The sequence below is a fragment of the Pelodiscus sinensis genome, chromosome 24 (genome assembly GCF_049634645.1).
Source record: "Pelodiscus sinensis isolate JC-2024 chromosome 24, ASM4963464v1, whole genome shotgun sequence".
Lineage (NCBI taxonomy): Eukaryota > Metazoa > Chordata > Testudines > Trionychidae > Pelodiscus > Pelodiscus sinensis.
Window position 1 is genome coordinate 14406265 of NC_134734.1, and position 12742 is coordinate 14419006.

Below are 12742 nucleotides of genomic sequence, written 5' to 3' on the forward strand. Positions count from 1 at the left end.
TCATGGTAATGACTGCCCTTCCATTGGCCTTGGCCCCAGCCACACCTCCCTCCCATTGGCCAGGGACCCACTACCCCACCCCATCCATTGGCCCTGGCCCCAGCTGCACCTCCCCTCTTTTCCATTCACCAGTCTGACCATCAGTGCCCCGTTGAGCTTCCCTCACCCCACACTGACAGCCCCTCTCCCCTTGCCAGCGGGACACGGCGGGCGATGCCTCCGAGTCGGCCCTGCTCAAGTGCATCCAGCTCTCCTGCGGCTCCGTCAAGAAGATGCGGGACAAGAACCCCAAAGTGACAGAGATCCCCTTCAACTCCACCAACAAGTACCAGGTGGGCTGGGCTGGGCTGGGCTGGGGTATGGGCCCAGGCTGGGGTTAGGGCTCAGAATGGGCACCAGCTGGGCTGATAGGGGCATACACCTGGAGCAGATGTGGGGCTGTCCAGTCAGTCTGCAGTTGCGAGGGAACCTGGCTGTGGCTTGTGTTGGCATTGGGGATAAGCATGGGGGGGAACGCAGTGGGCTTAAGGGAAAGTCGTGGCCTCTGGGAAAAGCTGCACAGTGGGGCGCTGGCCTCTGGGCTCCTGTCCCCACAATATTCCCAGTCCCCTTTGCTCTGGCCTCTGGGCTCCTGGCCCCACAGCATCCATAGCGGCCTAGGCTGATCTTGACTCTTGCAAATAATCAGTCAGAACATTCAATTCCCATGGATAACAGTTGGGCATAGACAGGAAGTTCCCGCCCATCCAGTGACCGGCTCCCACCCAGGAGCTGGAGGGAGCCAAGCCTGCCCAGGCTGTGTGTGCAGAGAAAGCAACCCGGGACAGAGGGTGGGGAGGAGGGATCAGGAGAGGCCCTGGGAGGGGAGCAGGCAGAGAGCAGGTGAAAAGATGGGAGGAGTTGGGGAGACAGGAAGGCGCTGGGGCGGGGGTGAAGTGGGGGGCTGTGGCAGCCTCCTCTCCTCCCCTTGTCTGGTCCCTGCCAGCAGGGCTCTACCCCCAGCTCTTGGGCACTGCCTGCCCAACCTCGGCCACTGGCACTAGGGACCCCGCCCTGTGGGGGGAGTGGCAGCTGGCTTGGCCCCTAGCAGGGTGCAGCGCTGGAGCAAAGCAATCAGCGTCCTTCCAGGGTGGCTCCCCCAGCCCAGTGTTTCTCAACCTTTTTTCATAAAGTGCCCCTTTCAAAAAAATTATAAGTATCCCCCAGTACCTATAGTTTTCAGACACCATTTTTTTTCTACCATGGCAACACATTTGTTTAAACAACTTAATCGTGGGTGGGCGATGAAATTTTTGGGTGTAAAAAGTACAAAAATAATCAAGCGCTGTAAAATTTAAAACAAAAATTCAGTTTTCTCCAAATTTCAGTTGTGTCGACGTACTCCCCAGACTTCTGTCGAGTACCCCTCAGGATACACATACCACTGGGTGAGGGACACTGGCCTAGCCCACTCCCCCTTCCATTTCAGCTCTCCATCCACGAGCGTGAGGACAACCCCGAGGGCTACATGCTGGTGATGAAGGGCGCCCCGGAGCGCATCTTGGACCGCTGCTCCACCATCCTGGCGCAGGGCCAGGAGCTGCCCCTGGAGGAGGAGATGAGAGACGCCTTCCAGAACGCCTACCTGGAGCTGGGCGGGCTGGGGGAGCGAGTGCTGGGTGAGGGGGCCTGGGCACGGGGGAGGGGAAGCACTAGGGGTGAACAGGGGGTGATTGTGAATGAGCAAATCATATGAGCGTGCATGCGTGTGTGTGCGTGCGTATACAGAGCAGGGCCGATTGTGCCCGGGGACGTGTGTCCGGCTGCGGCTCACGCTGGCACTCTTGGCTCTCCCAGGCTTCTGCCACCTCTACCTGCCCCAAGACAAGTTTCCCCGGGGGTTTAAGTTTGACGCGGACGAGATCAACTTCCCCACCACCAACCTGTGCTTCGTGGGGCTCATGTCCATGATAGACCCGCCCCGGGCAGCTGTGCCAGACGCGGTGGGCAAGTGCCGGAGCGCAGGGATTAAGGTGAGGCCCCGAGGCAGAGGTGTCCCTGCAAATCAGGCCAACCTGTACTCAGCGCTGGGGGCAGAGCCGCCCAGACAGACAGCTATGCCTGCTCCCATGCTAGATACAAAGCCGGGGACCATGTACACCTCATAGCAGGCATGGTATGTGGGGCCAGCGGCTGCATTGTCAGGAGCAAAGAACCCAGGAGTCCTGGCTCATACTTCAACCACTACACTGTGCTCCCTGCTGCATGTAGGAGTCCTGACTCCCAGCCACCCTGCTCTAACCACTAGACCCTTCCCCCCCCAACCCCCACAGTGCTGGCCCCCAGGCAATTAGCTTAAAAAACCCCCACACTCTGTGCTGCACCTAGGAGTCCTGACTCCCAGCCACCACCCTCGGTCAAGAAACTAGACCTTACTCCCCTCCCAGAGCTCGGAATAAAACCCAGGAGTCCCCGCTCCCAGCTGTGCTCCTCTAACCACTAGCCCCTACTCCTCTCAGAGCTGGGGACAGACCCCAAGGGTCCTGGCCCCAGCTCCATTCCCATGGCACTGGGCCCTGCCCGTCAGTGTCCATGCCTTGACTGCTGCATGGCTCCACCCCCAGGTGATCATGGTGACCGGGGACCACCCCATCACTGCCAAGGCCATCGCCAAGGGCGTGGGCATCATCTCCGAGGGCAACGAGACAGTGGAGGACATCGCGGCCCGGCTCAACATCCCCGTTAGCCAGGTCAACCCCAGGTAGGCGGGCCCCAGCTCCCGGGGCCCCCCAGCCCGTCTGTGGGGAGCTGGCCAGCCCTGACGCTGCTCTCGCCCTGCAGGGAAGCCAAGGCCTGCGTGGTGCATGGCTCTGACCTCAAGGACATGAGTGCGGAGCAGCTGGACGAGATCCTCAAGAACCACACGGAGATCGTCTTTGCCCGCACCTCCCCGCAGCAGAAGCTCATCATTGTGGAGGGCTGCCAGAGGCAGGTGGGGGCTCTGTCAGCACCCAGCCTGCCCCCTGCTGGCCAGCCTGGCCCGCACGCTTGCCCCAGTGGAGAGGCCTTGGCCAGTGCCTCCCTCCGCCCCAAGCTGCATGCCCCTGTGGCCAGCTCTCCCCCCTTGTCCTGAACAGCTGCTTAGCCAGGGTGCAGAAAGCTGGGGGGGGGGGGGGGAGAAATGACTCTGCCCTGCCGAAATCAGCTGCCTAGTAGAGCCTGGGACTCAAGTGGAGTTGCCATGGATACAACAGCCTGGCGTGTCCATGGGTTGAGCCGGCAGGAAGAGTCCATCCCAGGCTGCTCTGCTCCCCTCCAAATGCATTTCTGTCCAGCATTAGATCCCAGGAGTCCTCCCTCTCAGCCCCCCACGGGGTAACCACTAGGCCCCACTCCTGCGGGGTAGGAAACAGAACCCAGGTGTCCTGATGCCTCAGCCTCCCTGCTGCGTCCCGTACCTGCCAGTCCCCCCCTGGAGCTAGGAGTAGAACCCATGAGTATGGCTCCCTCCAGCCTTTCTTTTGCCCCCAGCCCATGCAGCCTCCTGCAGCTCAAAGACTCACTCACCAGCTCTGTCTCTTGGGGGAGGCAGGAGCCCCTCCTACCTAGCCCCAAGCCCTGCGGAGTATGGTGGGGTGACAGTCCCAAGGTGAGTACAGTGTCCTAGGCCAAGTTTGGCCCATGGATAAGTATTATCCTGGCAGGATCAGGGTGTATGTCCCCCACCCCAGTTTCCCCTACACGTGGTTGTGCTATGGTGCCAGTACCCCCTGCTGAGTTACCCCCCAGCACCCTCCCTCTGGGGGTCTCCCACCCTGCCCAGACCCAGCTCCAGGGCCGGCCCTGCCCCCTCCTGGTGTGATCCTGCCTCTCTCTCTGTAGGGGGCCATCGTGGCCGTGACTGGGGATGGCGTGAATGACTCGCCTGCCCTGAAGAAGGCCGACATCGGCATCGCCATGGGCATCGCCGGCTCTGACGTCTCCAAGCAGGCAGCCGACATGATCCTGCTGGACGACAACTTCGCCTCCATCGTGACGGGGGTGGAGGAAGGTGAGAGCCCGGGCGGGTGCGGGGGAAGGGAGGTGGGTAGCGCCCTCCCCCCACCCCATGTCCCACCTCCTGCTCCCGCAGCCCAGCCGGTTTGTGATACGGGCCTGAGCCAAGCACCGGGCAGGCCCAGAATCCAGGCCACCCAAGTATGCAGAATGTGACTGGATCAGCTCCCTGCTGCCTTGGCTTCTCCTCAAACGAGTGATCTCTGGGCTGGTGCTGGTGGGATCGGAGCCCAGCGGGCGTCATTGCCTCTGGGTCAGGCTGGCACCCGGCAGGCTGGGAGTGGAGGAAGCTGATGCTTCCAGGGCCGCCCCCCCCCCCCCCCCGCTTGCCTCCCACCCATGATTCTGTCTTTGTTCTCTGATCCCCCGGCCCAGCCCCCCATGGCCCCACGACTCTCGCTCTCCCTCTGCTCCCTCCTACCAGGCCGCCTCATCTTTGATAACCTCAAGAAATCCATCGCCTACACGCTGACCAGTAACATCCCCGAGATCACCCCCTTCCTGCTCTTCATCATCATCAACATCCCGCTGCCCCTGGGCACCGTCACCATCCTCTGCATCGACCTGGGCACCGACATGGTGAGTGGGCGCTGCCCGGCGGGGGAAGGGAGCCGGGGTGTGATAGAATCAGAGGGGTGTGAAATAGGAAACGGGGGAAGGGCAAATGAGAGCGGCAGGCAGGCACAGTGCTCCAGGCAGAGGGTGATCCCAAGAGGAGCTGCTGTGCCCATTCCCTTAGCCGTGGCCTTGTGGCAGCACGTAGACCCACAGCTGAGCCCTGAGGGTGCCCCTTCACCTGCCCACAGATGGGGGATCTCTGTCTCTCGTGGGTACCAGGGCAAGGTAGGTGCAGGAGTCTGCCAAGTCCGCAGGTGTCCCATGGCTGTTCAGGGGATTAGGCCCTGCAGACACTGAGACCAATGGCTCCTTCTCCTGGCCCAGAGAGAAATACAGTGAGGCTTCAAACCTGGCTTCATTTGCACGGGGTTCCAGGCTCTGCCGCCCCCCGCCCCCAAGCTCTGGGCAGGGACCTTGGCAGCTCAGCCTCACTCCCTACGTGCCAAGGCCGCTGTGCTGGTAGGGGGTAGTTGGAGCTGGAAGCACCAATCCCAGACTGGCAGCCCTATGGTTTGTGCCCAGTGCCACCAGAATGGCCTGAACATGATGGTGCCACATGGCCACATAATGCTTTGCAATGGTCTGGCTGTCGGTGGGTAGAGGGAGGGAAGGACAGACAGGTCAGTGAGAGGAGGGTGGGATGGACAGGAAAGTCAGTAGGTGGAGGGAGGGCAGGACCGGCAGTCAGTGGGTAGGGGGAGGCAAGGATAGGCGGGTGGGTGGGTGGAGGGGAGATGGACAGGCGGGTCAGTGAGAGTAGGGAGAATCTATAGATTGCTGCTATCTGAAGTTTGCAGACCCCTATCAGGGAAAGCGGAGGTGGGGCAGGTGGGGCTAGAGAACTAGGTGGTTGCAGTGAGCTCTGGAGGTCTGAGGCTGACTTCTGGTGACTTTTCCAAGCCCCAGTGTCTCTGGGGCTGTGGATTTATTTCCTCCCTGTGAGCATCATTACTGGCCAGTCCACACCATGCCAGAGATCACCCTCTCAGTACCACCCCAGACATCCTGCCCCGGGGCATGGGCCTCCTGAGGGCTCCCCATCCCTGCCAAGCTGGACCCCAGAGCCCAGCAAAGATCTTAGGCCTGGGTCTTAGTTCCTCGGGTTCCCTAGCTCTGTTGACCCCAGCCCCATTCACTCCCGGCTCCTCCTGCCTGCCAGGTCCCTGCAATCTCCCTGGCCTACGAAGCTGCAGAAAGCGACATCATGAAGAGGCAGCCGCGGAACCCCAAGACGGACAAGCTGGTGAACGAACGGCTCATCAGCATGGCCTACGGGCAGATCGGTGAGTGGGGCTGTCTATTCAGCTTGGGGCTGCACCCTGGACTGACAGCCTCATCCCAGGGGCTGCAGGAAGCCATGTTAGGGGTTCAACCCCCTTCCCGAGTAGTGTGGAACCCAGTACCCCAGCCTGGCAGCAGGGGGCGCTGTCTGCAGGGAACAGAGGGATCAGCAGTGAGCAATACCCCAGCGTGGCACCAGGGGGCGCTGTGCTGCAGGGAACAGACGGGTTAGCAATGAGCAGTACCCCAATGTGGCACCAGGGGGCGTTGTGCTGCAGGGAACAGAGGGTTAGCAATGAGCAGTACCCCAGTGTGGCACCAGGGGGTGCTGTGCTGCAGGGAACAGACGGGTTAGCAATGAGCAGTACCCCAGTGTGGCACCAGGGGGTGCTGTGCTGCAGGGAACAGACGGGTTAGGAATGAGCAGTACCCCAGCGTGGCACCAGGGGGCGCTGCACTGCTGGAGGTGGCAGAGTCCAGGTGAAATGCTCGCTGCTGGCACCTGTCCCACTCACCCCTGCTGGGGTGACTCCCTGAAGCACAGAGGGTCCCCTCGGGGGGAGGGCCCTGTCCTTGCAGCAGACCCGGGCTATGGCCCGTCAGCTGAGCCAGGCCCTGGTTGGGAGGGAACGGGCAGTGCTGACAGGCCGTGTGAATGGCCGGGTGCTGGGCAGGTCCGTAGAGAGCAACATGCCAGGCTGGTGCTGTGCAACCAGGAAGGAAAGCGCATTTATGGGTCTCTGCTCCTCTCTCTCTCTCTCTCTGCTGCCCTCTCTCACCTACCCCCACAATCGCCCCGTCCAGGTATGATCCAGGCCCTGGGTGGGTTCTTCACCTACTTTGTGATCTTGGCGGAGAACGGGTTCCTGCCGTCCACCCTGCTGGGCATCCGCCTGGACTGGGACGACCGCTCCAAAAACGACCTGGAGGACAGCTACGGGCAGGAGTGGGTGAGTGCGACCCTGAGGTGGGGGCAGAGGGAGCAAGGTCCCACTTCTCCTGCTACAGCGTTCGCGGAGCTCCCGACGGCACCCTCACCGCTCGGGGGGCGCTTGGCCCCACAGGAGCTCAACTGTGGCGTGAGGCGCCGGGGGTCTGGCTGCACAAGGGAGCTGGCCTGGCGCTGGCTGCCCTCCCTCGCGCCCAGCGTCCGTGCCTCTCCCCACAGACCTACGAGCAGCGCAAGGTGGTGGAGTTCACGTGCCACACAGCCTTCTTCGCCAGCATCGTGGTGGTGCAGTGGGCCGACCTCATCATCTGCAAGACCCGGAGGAACTCGGTCTTCCAGCAGGGCATGAAGTGAGTCCCAGCTCCCAGCCCTGCACCCTCCTGCTCACGGGCCCTGCAGGACTTTTGTCCCCCTGTGCTGACGGGGACGGGCTTGGCCATGCTGTGGGGACAGGCGGTGGGGGGACGACTCTCTCCTCTGACCCAGAACTGGGCCGAGAGCCCAAGAGGTGTGTGGGACTCAGTAGGGGGCTTCTTGCTCACAGGTCGTGTTGGCCTCATTGTGGCACTAGGGGGCGCGGTGCTACTGGCCCATCCCTTGCTGAGAGGAGCCATAAGCCCACAGCTCTGCTCCTGCCTCCCAGTTGGCCAAATTCCGGATCTCAGCTGGCTTTGCCCATAGGGTGGCCAGACGGTTTCAACAAAAATACCGGATGCACTTGCCATTACATCACAACCTACAGTACATCTTGTTTAGAAAATACCGGACATTTCTATTTTCTCATTTCTATTTTCTCAATTTGTTTCCTGAACAGAAAGCTCAAATACTGGACTGTCCGGTTCAAAACTGGACACCTGGCAACCCTATTTGCCCAGCCGCCCTCAGCTCACATCCAGCCCTCCACAATACCTTTCCCCCAAAGCCTTGTCCCTGAGACTCCTAGGACCTCCTCTTGGGCTGCTGCTGGCTGGGCCAAGCTCTCTGCCCCCACCCCCCATTCCTGTGTGTTGTTGATCTGTCCTCCAGGAACAAAATTCTGATTTTTGGCCTCCTCGAAGAGACGGCCCTGGCTGCCTTCCTGTCCTACTGCCCTGGCATGGGGGTGGCACTCCGGATGTACCCGCTCAAGTGAGTGACACACAGCAGGGGTGCAGGGCTCCAAAGGGCCCAGACCACAGGGAGCTGCTGCCCCCCTTGTGAGGTGATGGGCCCCTGCTTCTGCCTGGCTTCCCTCCCCTGTACAGTCATCAAGTAGCACAGTCCAGCACCCCGGCAGGGACCCCGGGAAACCTGGTCCCTAGTGCTCCCCGGCAGGGTCCCCTGAGCAACGCAGTCCCTAGTGCTCCCCCCAGGCAGGGTCCCCTGGGCAACGCAGTCCCTAGTGCTCCCCCCAGGCAGGGTCCCCTAGGCAACGCAGTCCCTAGTGCTCCCCCCAGGCAGGGTCCCCTGGGCAACGCAGTCCCTAGTGCTCCCCGGCAGGGTCCCCTGGGCAACGCAGTCCCTAGTGCTCCCCGGCAGGGTCCCCTGAGCAACGCAGTCCCTAGTGCTCCCCGGCAGGGTCCCCTGGGCAACGCAGTCCCTAGTGCTCCCCCCAGGCAGGGTCCCCTGGGCAACGCAGTCCCTAGTGCTCCCCCCAGGCAGGGTCCCCTAGGCAACGCAGTCCCTAGTGCTCCCCCCAGGCAGGGTCCCCTGGGCAACGCAGTCCCTAGTGCTCCCCCCAGGCAGGGTCCCCTGGGCAACGCAGTCCCTAGTGCTCCCCCCAGGCAGGGTCCCCTGGGCAACGCAGTCCCTAGTGCTCCCCTCAGGCAGGGTCCCCTGGGCAACGCAGTCCCTAGTGCTCCCTGGCAGGGTCCCCTAGGCAACGCAGTCCCTAGTGCTCCCCGGCAGGGTCCCCTGGGCAACGCAGTCCCTAGTGCTCCCCCCAGGCAGGGTCCCCTGGGCAACGCAGTCCCTAGTGCTCCCCGGCAGGGTCCCCTGGGCAACGCAGTCCCTAGTGCTCCCCCCAGGCAGGGTCCCCTGGGCAACGCAGTCCCTAGTGCTCCCTGGCAGGGCCCCCTGGGCAACGCAGTCCCTAGTGCTCCCTGGCAGGGCCCCCTGGGCAACGCAGTCCCTAGTGCTCCCCCCAGGCAGGGTCCCCTGGGCAACGCAGTCCCTAGTGCTCCCCCCCCCCAGCAGGGTCCCCTAGGCAACGCAGTCCCTAGTGCTCCCCCCCCCCAGCAGGGTCCCCTAGGCAACGCAGTCCCTAGTGCTCCCCCCCCAGCAGGGTCCCCTAGGCAGTGCGGTCCCTGTGCTCCCCGCGTCCTGCAGCACAGCCCCTGACACTCCCCTTGTCCCCCTGCAGGGTCACCTGGTGGTTCTGCGCCTTCCCCTACAGCCTGCTGATCTTTGTGTACGACGAAGTGCGGAAGCTGATCCTGCGGCGCTATCCTGGTGGTGAGCTCCTGCCTGCGCAGTGCCAGGGCTCCCCCCGCCCCTCCCACAGTGCCATCCATTCCCACCTATGCAGTGCCACACGCCCCCGCCCTCATCTGGGCTCTGCCACATACCCCTGCAGTGCCACCCATTTCCACCCACAGTGCCACCCGCTCCCATCCATGCAGTGCCGCCCGCTCCCACGCACACAGTGCCACCCGCTCCCATCCATGCAGTGCCGCCCGCTCCTACGCACACAGTGCCACCCGCTCCCATCCATGCAGTGCCGCCCGCTCCCACGCACACAGTGCCACCCGCTCCCATCCATGCAGTGCCACCCACTCCCACGCACACAGTGCCACCCGCTCCCATCCATGCAGTGCCGCCCGCTCCCACGCACACAGTGCCACCCGCTCCCATCCATGCAGTGCCGCCCGCTCCCACGCACACAGTGCCACCCGCTCCCATCCATGCAGTGCCGCCCGCTCCCACGCAGACAGTGCCATCCGCTCCCATCCATGCAGTGTCACCCGCTCCCAAGCACACAGTGCCACCCGCTCCCATCCATGCAGTGTCACCCGCTCCCAAGCACACAGTGCCACCCGCTCCCATCCATGCAGTGTCACCCTCTCCCAAGCACACAGTGCCACCCGCTCCCATCCATGCAGTGTCACCCGCTCCCAAGCACACAGTGCCGCCCGCTCCCACGCACACAGTGCCATCCGCTCCCATCCATGCAGTGCCGCCCTCTCCCACGCACACAGTGCCACCCGCTCCCACGCACACAGTGCCATCCGCTCCCATCCATGCAGTGTCACCCGCTCCCAAGCACACAGTGCCATCCGCTCCCATCCATGCAGTGTCACCCGCTCCCATGCAGACAGTGTCACCCGCTCCCACGCACACAGTGCCATCCGCTCCCATCCATGCAGTGTCACCCGCTCCCAAGCACACAGTGCCGCCCGCTCCCACGCACACAGTGCCATCCGCTCCCATCCATGCAGTGCCGCCCTCTCCCACGCACACAGTGCCATCCGCTCCCATCCATGCAGTGCCGCCCTCTCCCACGCACACAGTGCCACCCGCTCCCATCCATGCAGTGTCACCCGCTCCCAAGCACACAGTGCCACCCGCTCTCATCCATGCAGTGTCGCCTGCTCCCACGCACACAGTGCCATCCGCTCCCACTCACACAGTGCCACCCTCTCCCGCTCAGACAGTGCCGCCCGCTCCCATCCATGCAGTGCCGCCCACTCCCACGCACACAGTGCCACCCGCTCCCATGCACACAGTGCCGCCCGCTCCCATCCATGCAGTGCAGCCCACTCCCATGCACACAGTGCCGCCCGCTCCCATGCATACAGTGCCACAGCCCCACCTGGGCTCTGCAGTGGGCCCTCACACATTGCCACAGCCCCCTCCGTACTGTCCAGGCTCTGCCACACTCCCACACAGTGTCATGGGCCCTTCCTCCTTCTCTGCCATGCTCTTCCCAGGCTGCATAGTGCCACCTGCTCAATGCCACAGTCCCCCCTCTGTGCTGTGCAACAGGCCCCCCTGCAATGCCACCCCTCCCACCCACACAGAGCCAGGGGCACCCCCACACTAGTGCTTTGCCACAGGGCTCCCCTGTGGGAAGGTGAAGGCAACAGACCCTGCTCCCCGGCGTTTGGCAGATGCTCGGCTCCTGATGCCCCGCTGTGGAGGCAGTCAGTGCCACGCAGGGAATGGATGTCAACCTCCCCCCCCCCCCCCCCCCCCCCCGTCCACAGCCCAGGCCCACGTCTGACCTGCTGCTCCTCTCGTCCCGCTCCAGCACCCCCTCCCCCAGCCATGTGGCACCCTGGAGCCGAGGGCACCTAACCCATCTGCTCCCCCCTTCTGCCAGCACTGACCAGCCTCTCTCCTTTCCTCTCTAGGCTGGGTGGAGAAGGAGACGTATTACTGAGCCCAGGTCTGGGCTGACCAGGCGGATCCTCTCTCCGTGTCCCCGGGGGGAGGGCGCTGCTCCGCCCAGGCCACCTGGCATCACCGCAAACCTTAGTGCTTAATGGGGAGGGAGGGAATCAGCAGCACACCTGTCCTGTGTAGATTTAATGCGTAGGCACTAACCTTGCTGGGTCGAAGGGACAGGACCCCGGAGCCCTGCCCCAGCTGCCCGGCCACACACGCTAGCTAGGCAGGAGCGAGGTGGAGCAGGCCTGCGCCCAATGGGCCCCTGCCGATTTGCATGTGGGGAGGGGCTGGTGGGAGGTGTCTCGATCTAGACACAAAGACCCTGGAAGAGGCGATAGGGGAGAGAGGGGACCCAGGGTGCTCTGAGGGGCTGGGCTGGACCCAGGACTCTGCCTTGGCCCTGCTCTAGGGAGTCCCAGCCAGACTCTGGGGAGCCAGCACCCTTGGCCAGGGAATGAGGACTCATGAACATGAGGGGGGCATGTAGGGCCCTGGTGTGAGGGTGAAAGATACCCCAGCCCCAGGTAGGGTGATGCTGGCAGAGCAGGGAGTGGGGCAGGGCTCCTGCACATGTTCAGCATTTGCCTTTTGCAAAGGCAGTCACCCTGCCCCAGGCCTGCCCTGCAGGGGCTCCCCACGGCTGCGAGTGGCTCCCCGGCCTCCACATGACACAGAAGCGGGGGGTTCTTTGCTGGGGCAGAAGAACTGGGGTCTGCCCGGGGAGAGGGTCCGGTCACTGCCCTGGGCTGGGGGGAGGGGACAGGGAGTCTGGTCACTGCCCTGGGCTAGGGGTGGAGGGGCAGTGAAGCCCCCAAAAGTAGGCGCCTCCTGTTTTGAAGACGTGCAATAAAATAATTTAACCCTTCCTGCCTCAGAGTTCCTTCAGCTCAGCCTGGGGAGCAGGGACTAGAACATGGGACTTGGCCCCTGGCTCCATCACCTCTGCCTCTGGGTTAATGGGGAGCACATGAGGCAGGGCTGCTCACCCCAAACAGGGCTAAACTCAAAATAAGCTACGCAACTTGAGCTATGCTAATTGAGTAGCTTACGTCGAAATAGCCGATTTCGAATTTGGGCACGTCTACACAGCACTTCCTTTGAAACAGAGCCCTCTTCCTCCAACTTCCCTTGCTCCTCGTACAATAAGGGTTATGGGAGTCAGAGTAAGAAGTCCTCCAGCCGGACAGTATTTCGACATTATGTCGAAATAACTGCTTGTTGTGTCGATGCACGCTTTGCTATTTCGAAATAACGGTGGTGTGTAGATGTGCCCTATACGAAGCAGTGGCGTAAGAATCCTGCTACGTGTGTGTACGCTGTATGGCTCTGATTTACACCTTTCAGAAGTCCAAGTTCACCAAATAGTGACTAGTCCATTGCAGTTTTCCACCGCTCTCACTAGGCCCATCGAGGCTGCCATACTGCGGCTCAGAAGGTTTCCGCCCTTTGATCACATGCACGCTGAATGCAAAGCTTTTGCCTTTATATGTT

At 62.5% G+C, this 12742-nt stretch overlaps 1 protein-coding gene across 1 annotated transcript in view; it reads left to right on the forward strand.

Annotated features, from left to right (window-relative positions):
* Positions 1-12116, forward strand: part of LOC102462326 (sodium/potassium-transporting ATPase subunit alpha-2) — a 39870-nt gene extending 27754 nt beyond the window's left edge. The window contains exons 11-23 of the mRNA XM_075906989.1: positions 198-332; positions 1469-1658; positions 1837-2012; positions 2604-2740; positions 2821-2971; positions 3862-4030; positions 4460-4614; positions 5813-5936; positions 6739-6884; positions 7103-7233; positions 7910-8011; positions 9225-9316; positions 11215-12116. Of these exons, the coding sequence (XP_075763104.1) occupies positions 198-332; positions 1469-1658; positions 1837-2012; positions 2604-2740; positions 2821-2971; positions 3862-4030; positions 4460-4614; positions 5813-5936; positions 6739-6884; positions 7103-7233; positions 7910-8011; positions 9225-9316; positions 11215-11243 (1737 nt within the window). The 3' untranslated portion in view covers positions 11244-12116. The remainder of the gene's footprint in view (positions 1-197; positions 333-1468; positions 1659-1836; positions 2013-2603; positions 2741-2820; positions 2972-3861; positions 4031-4459; positions 4615-5812; positions 5937-6738; positions 6885-7102; positions 7234-7909; positions 8012-9224; positions 9317-11214) is intronic.
* The last annotated feature ends 626 nt before the right edge of the window (positions 12117-12742 follow it).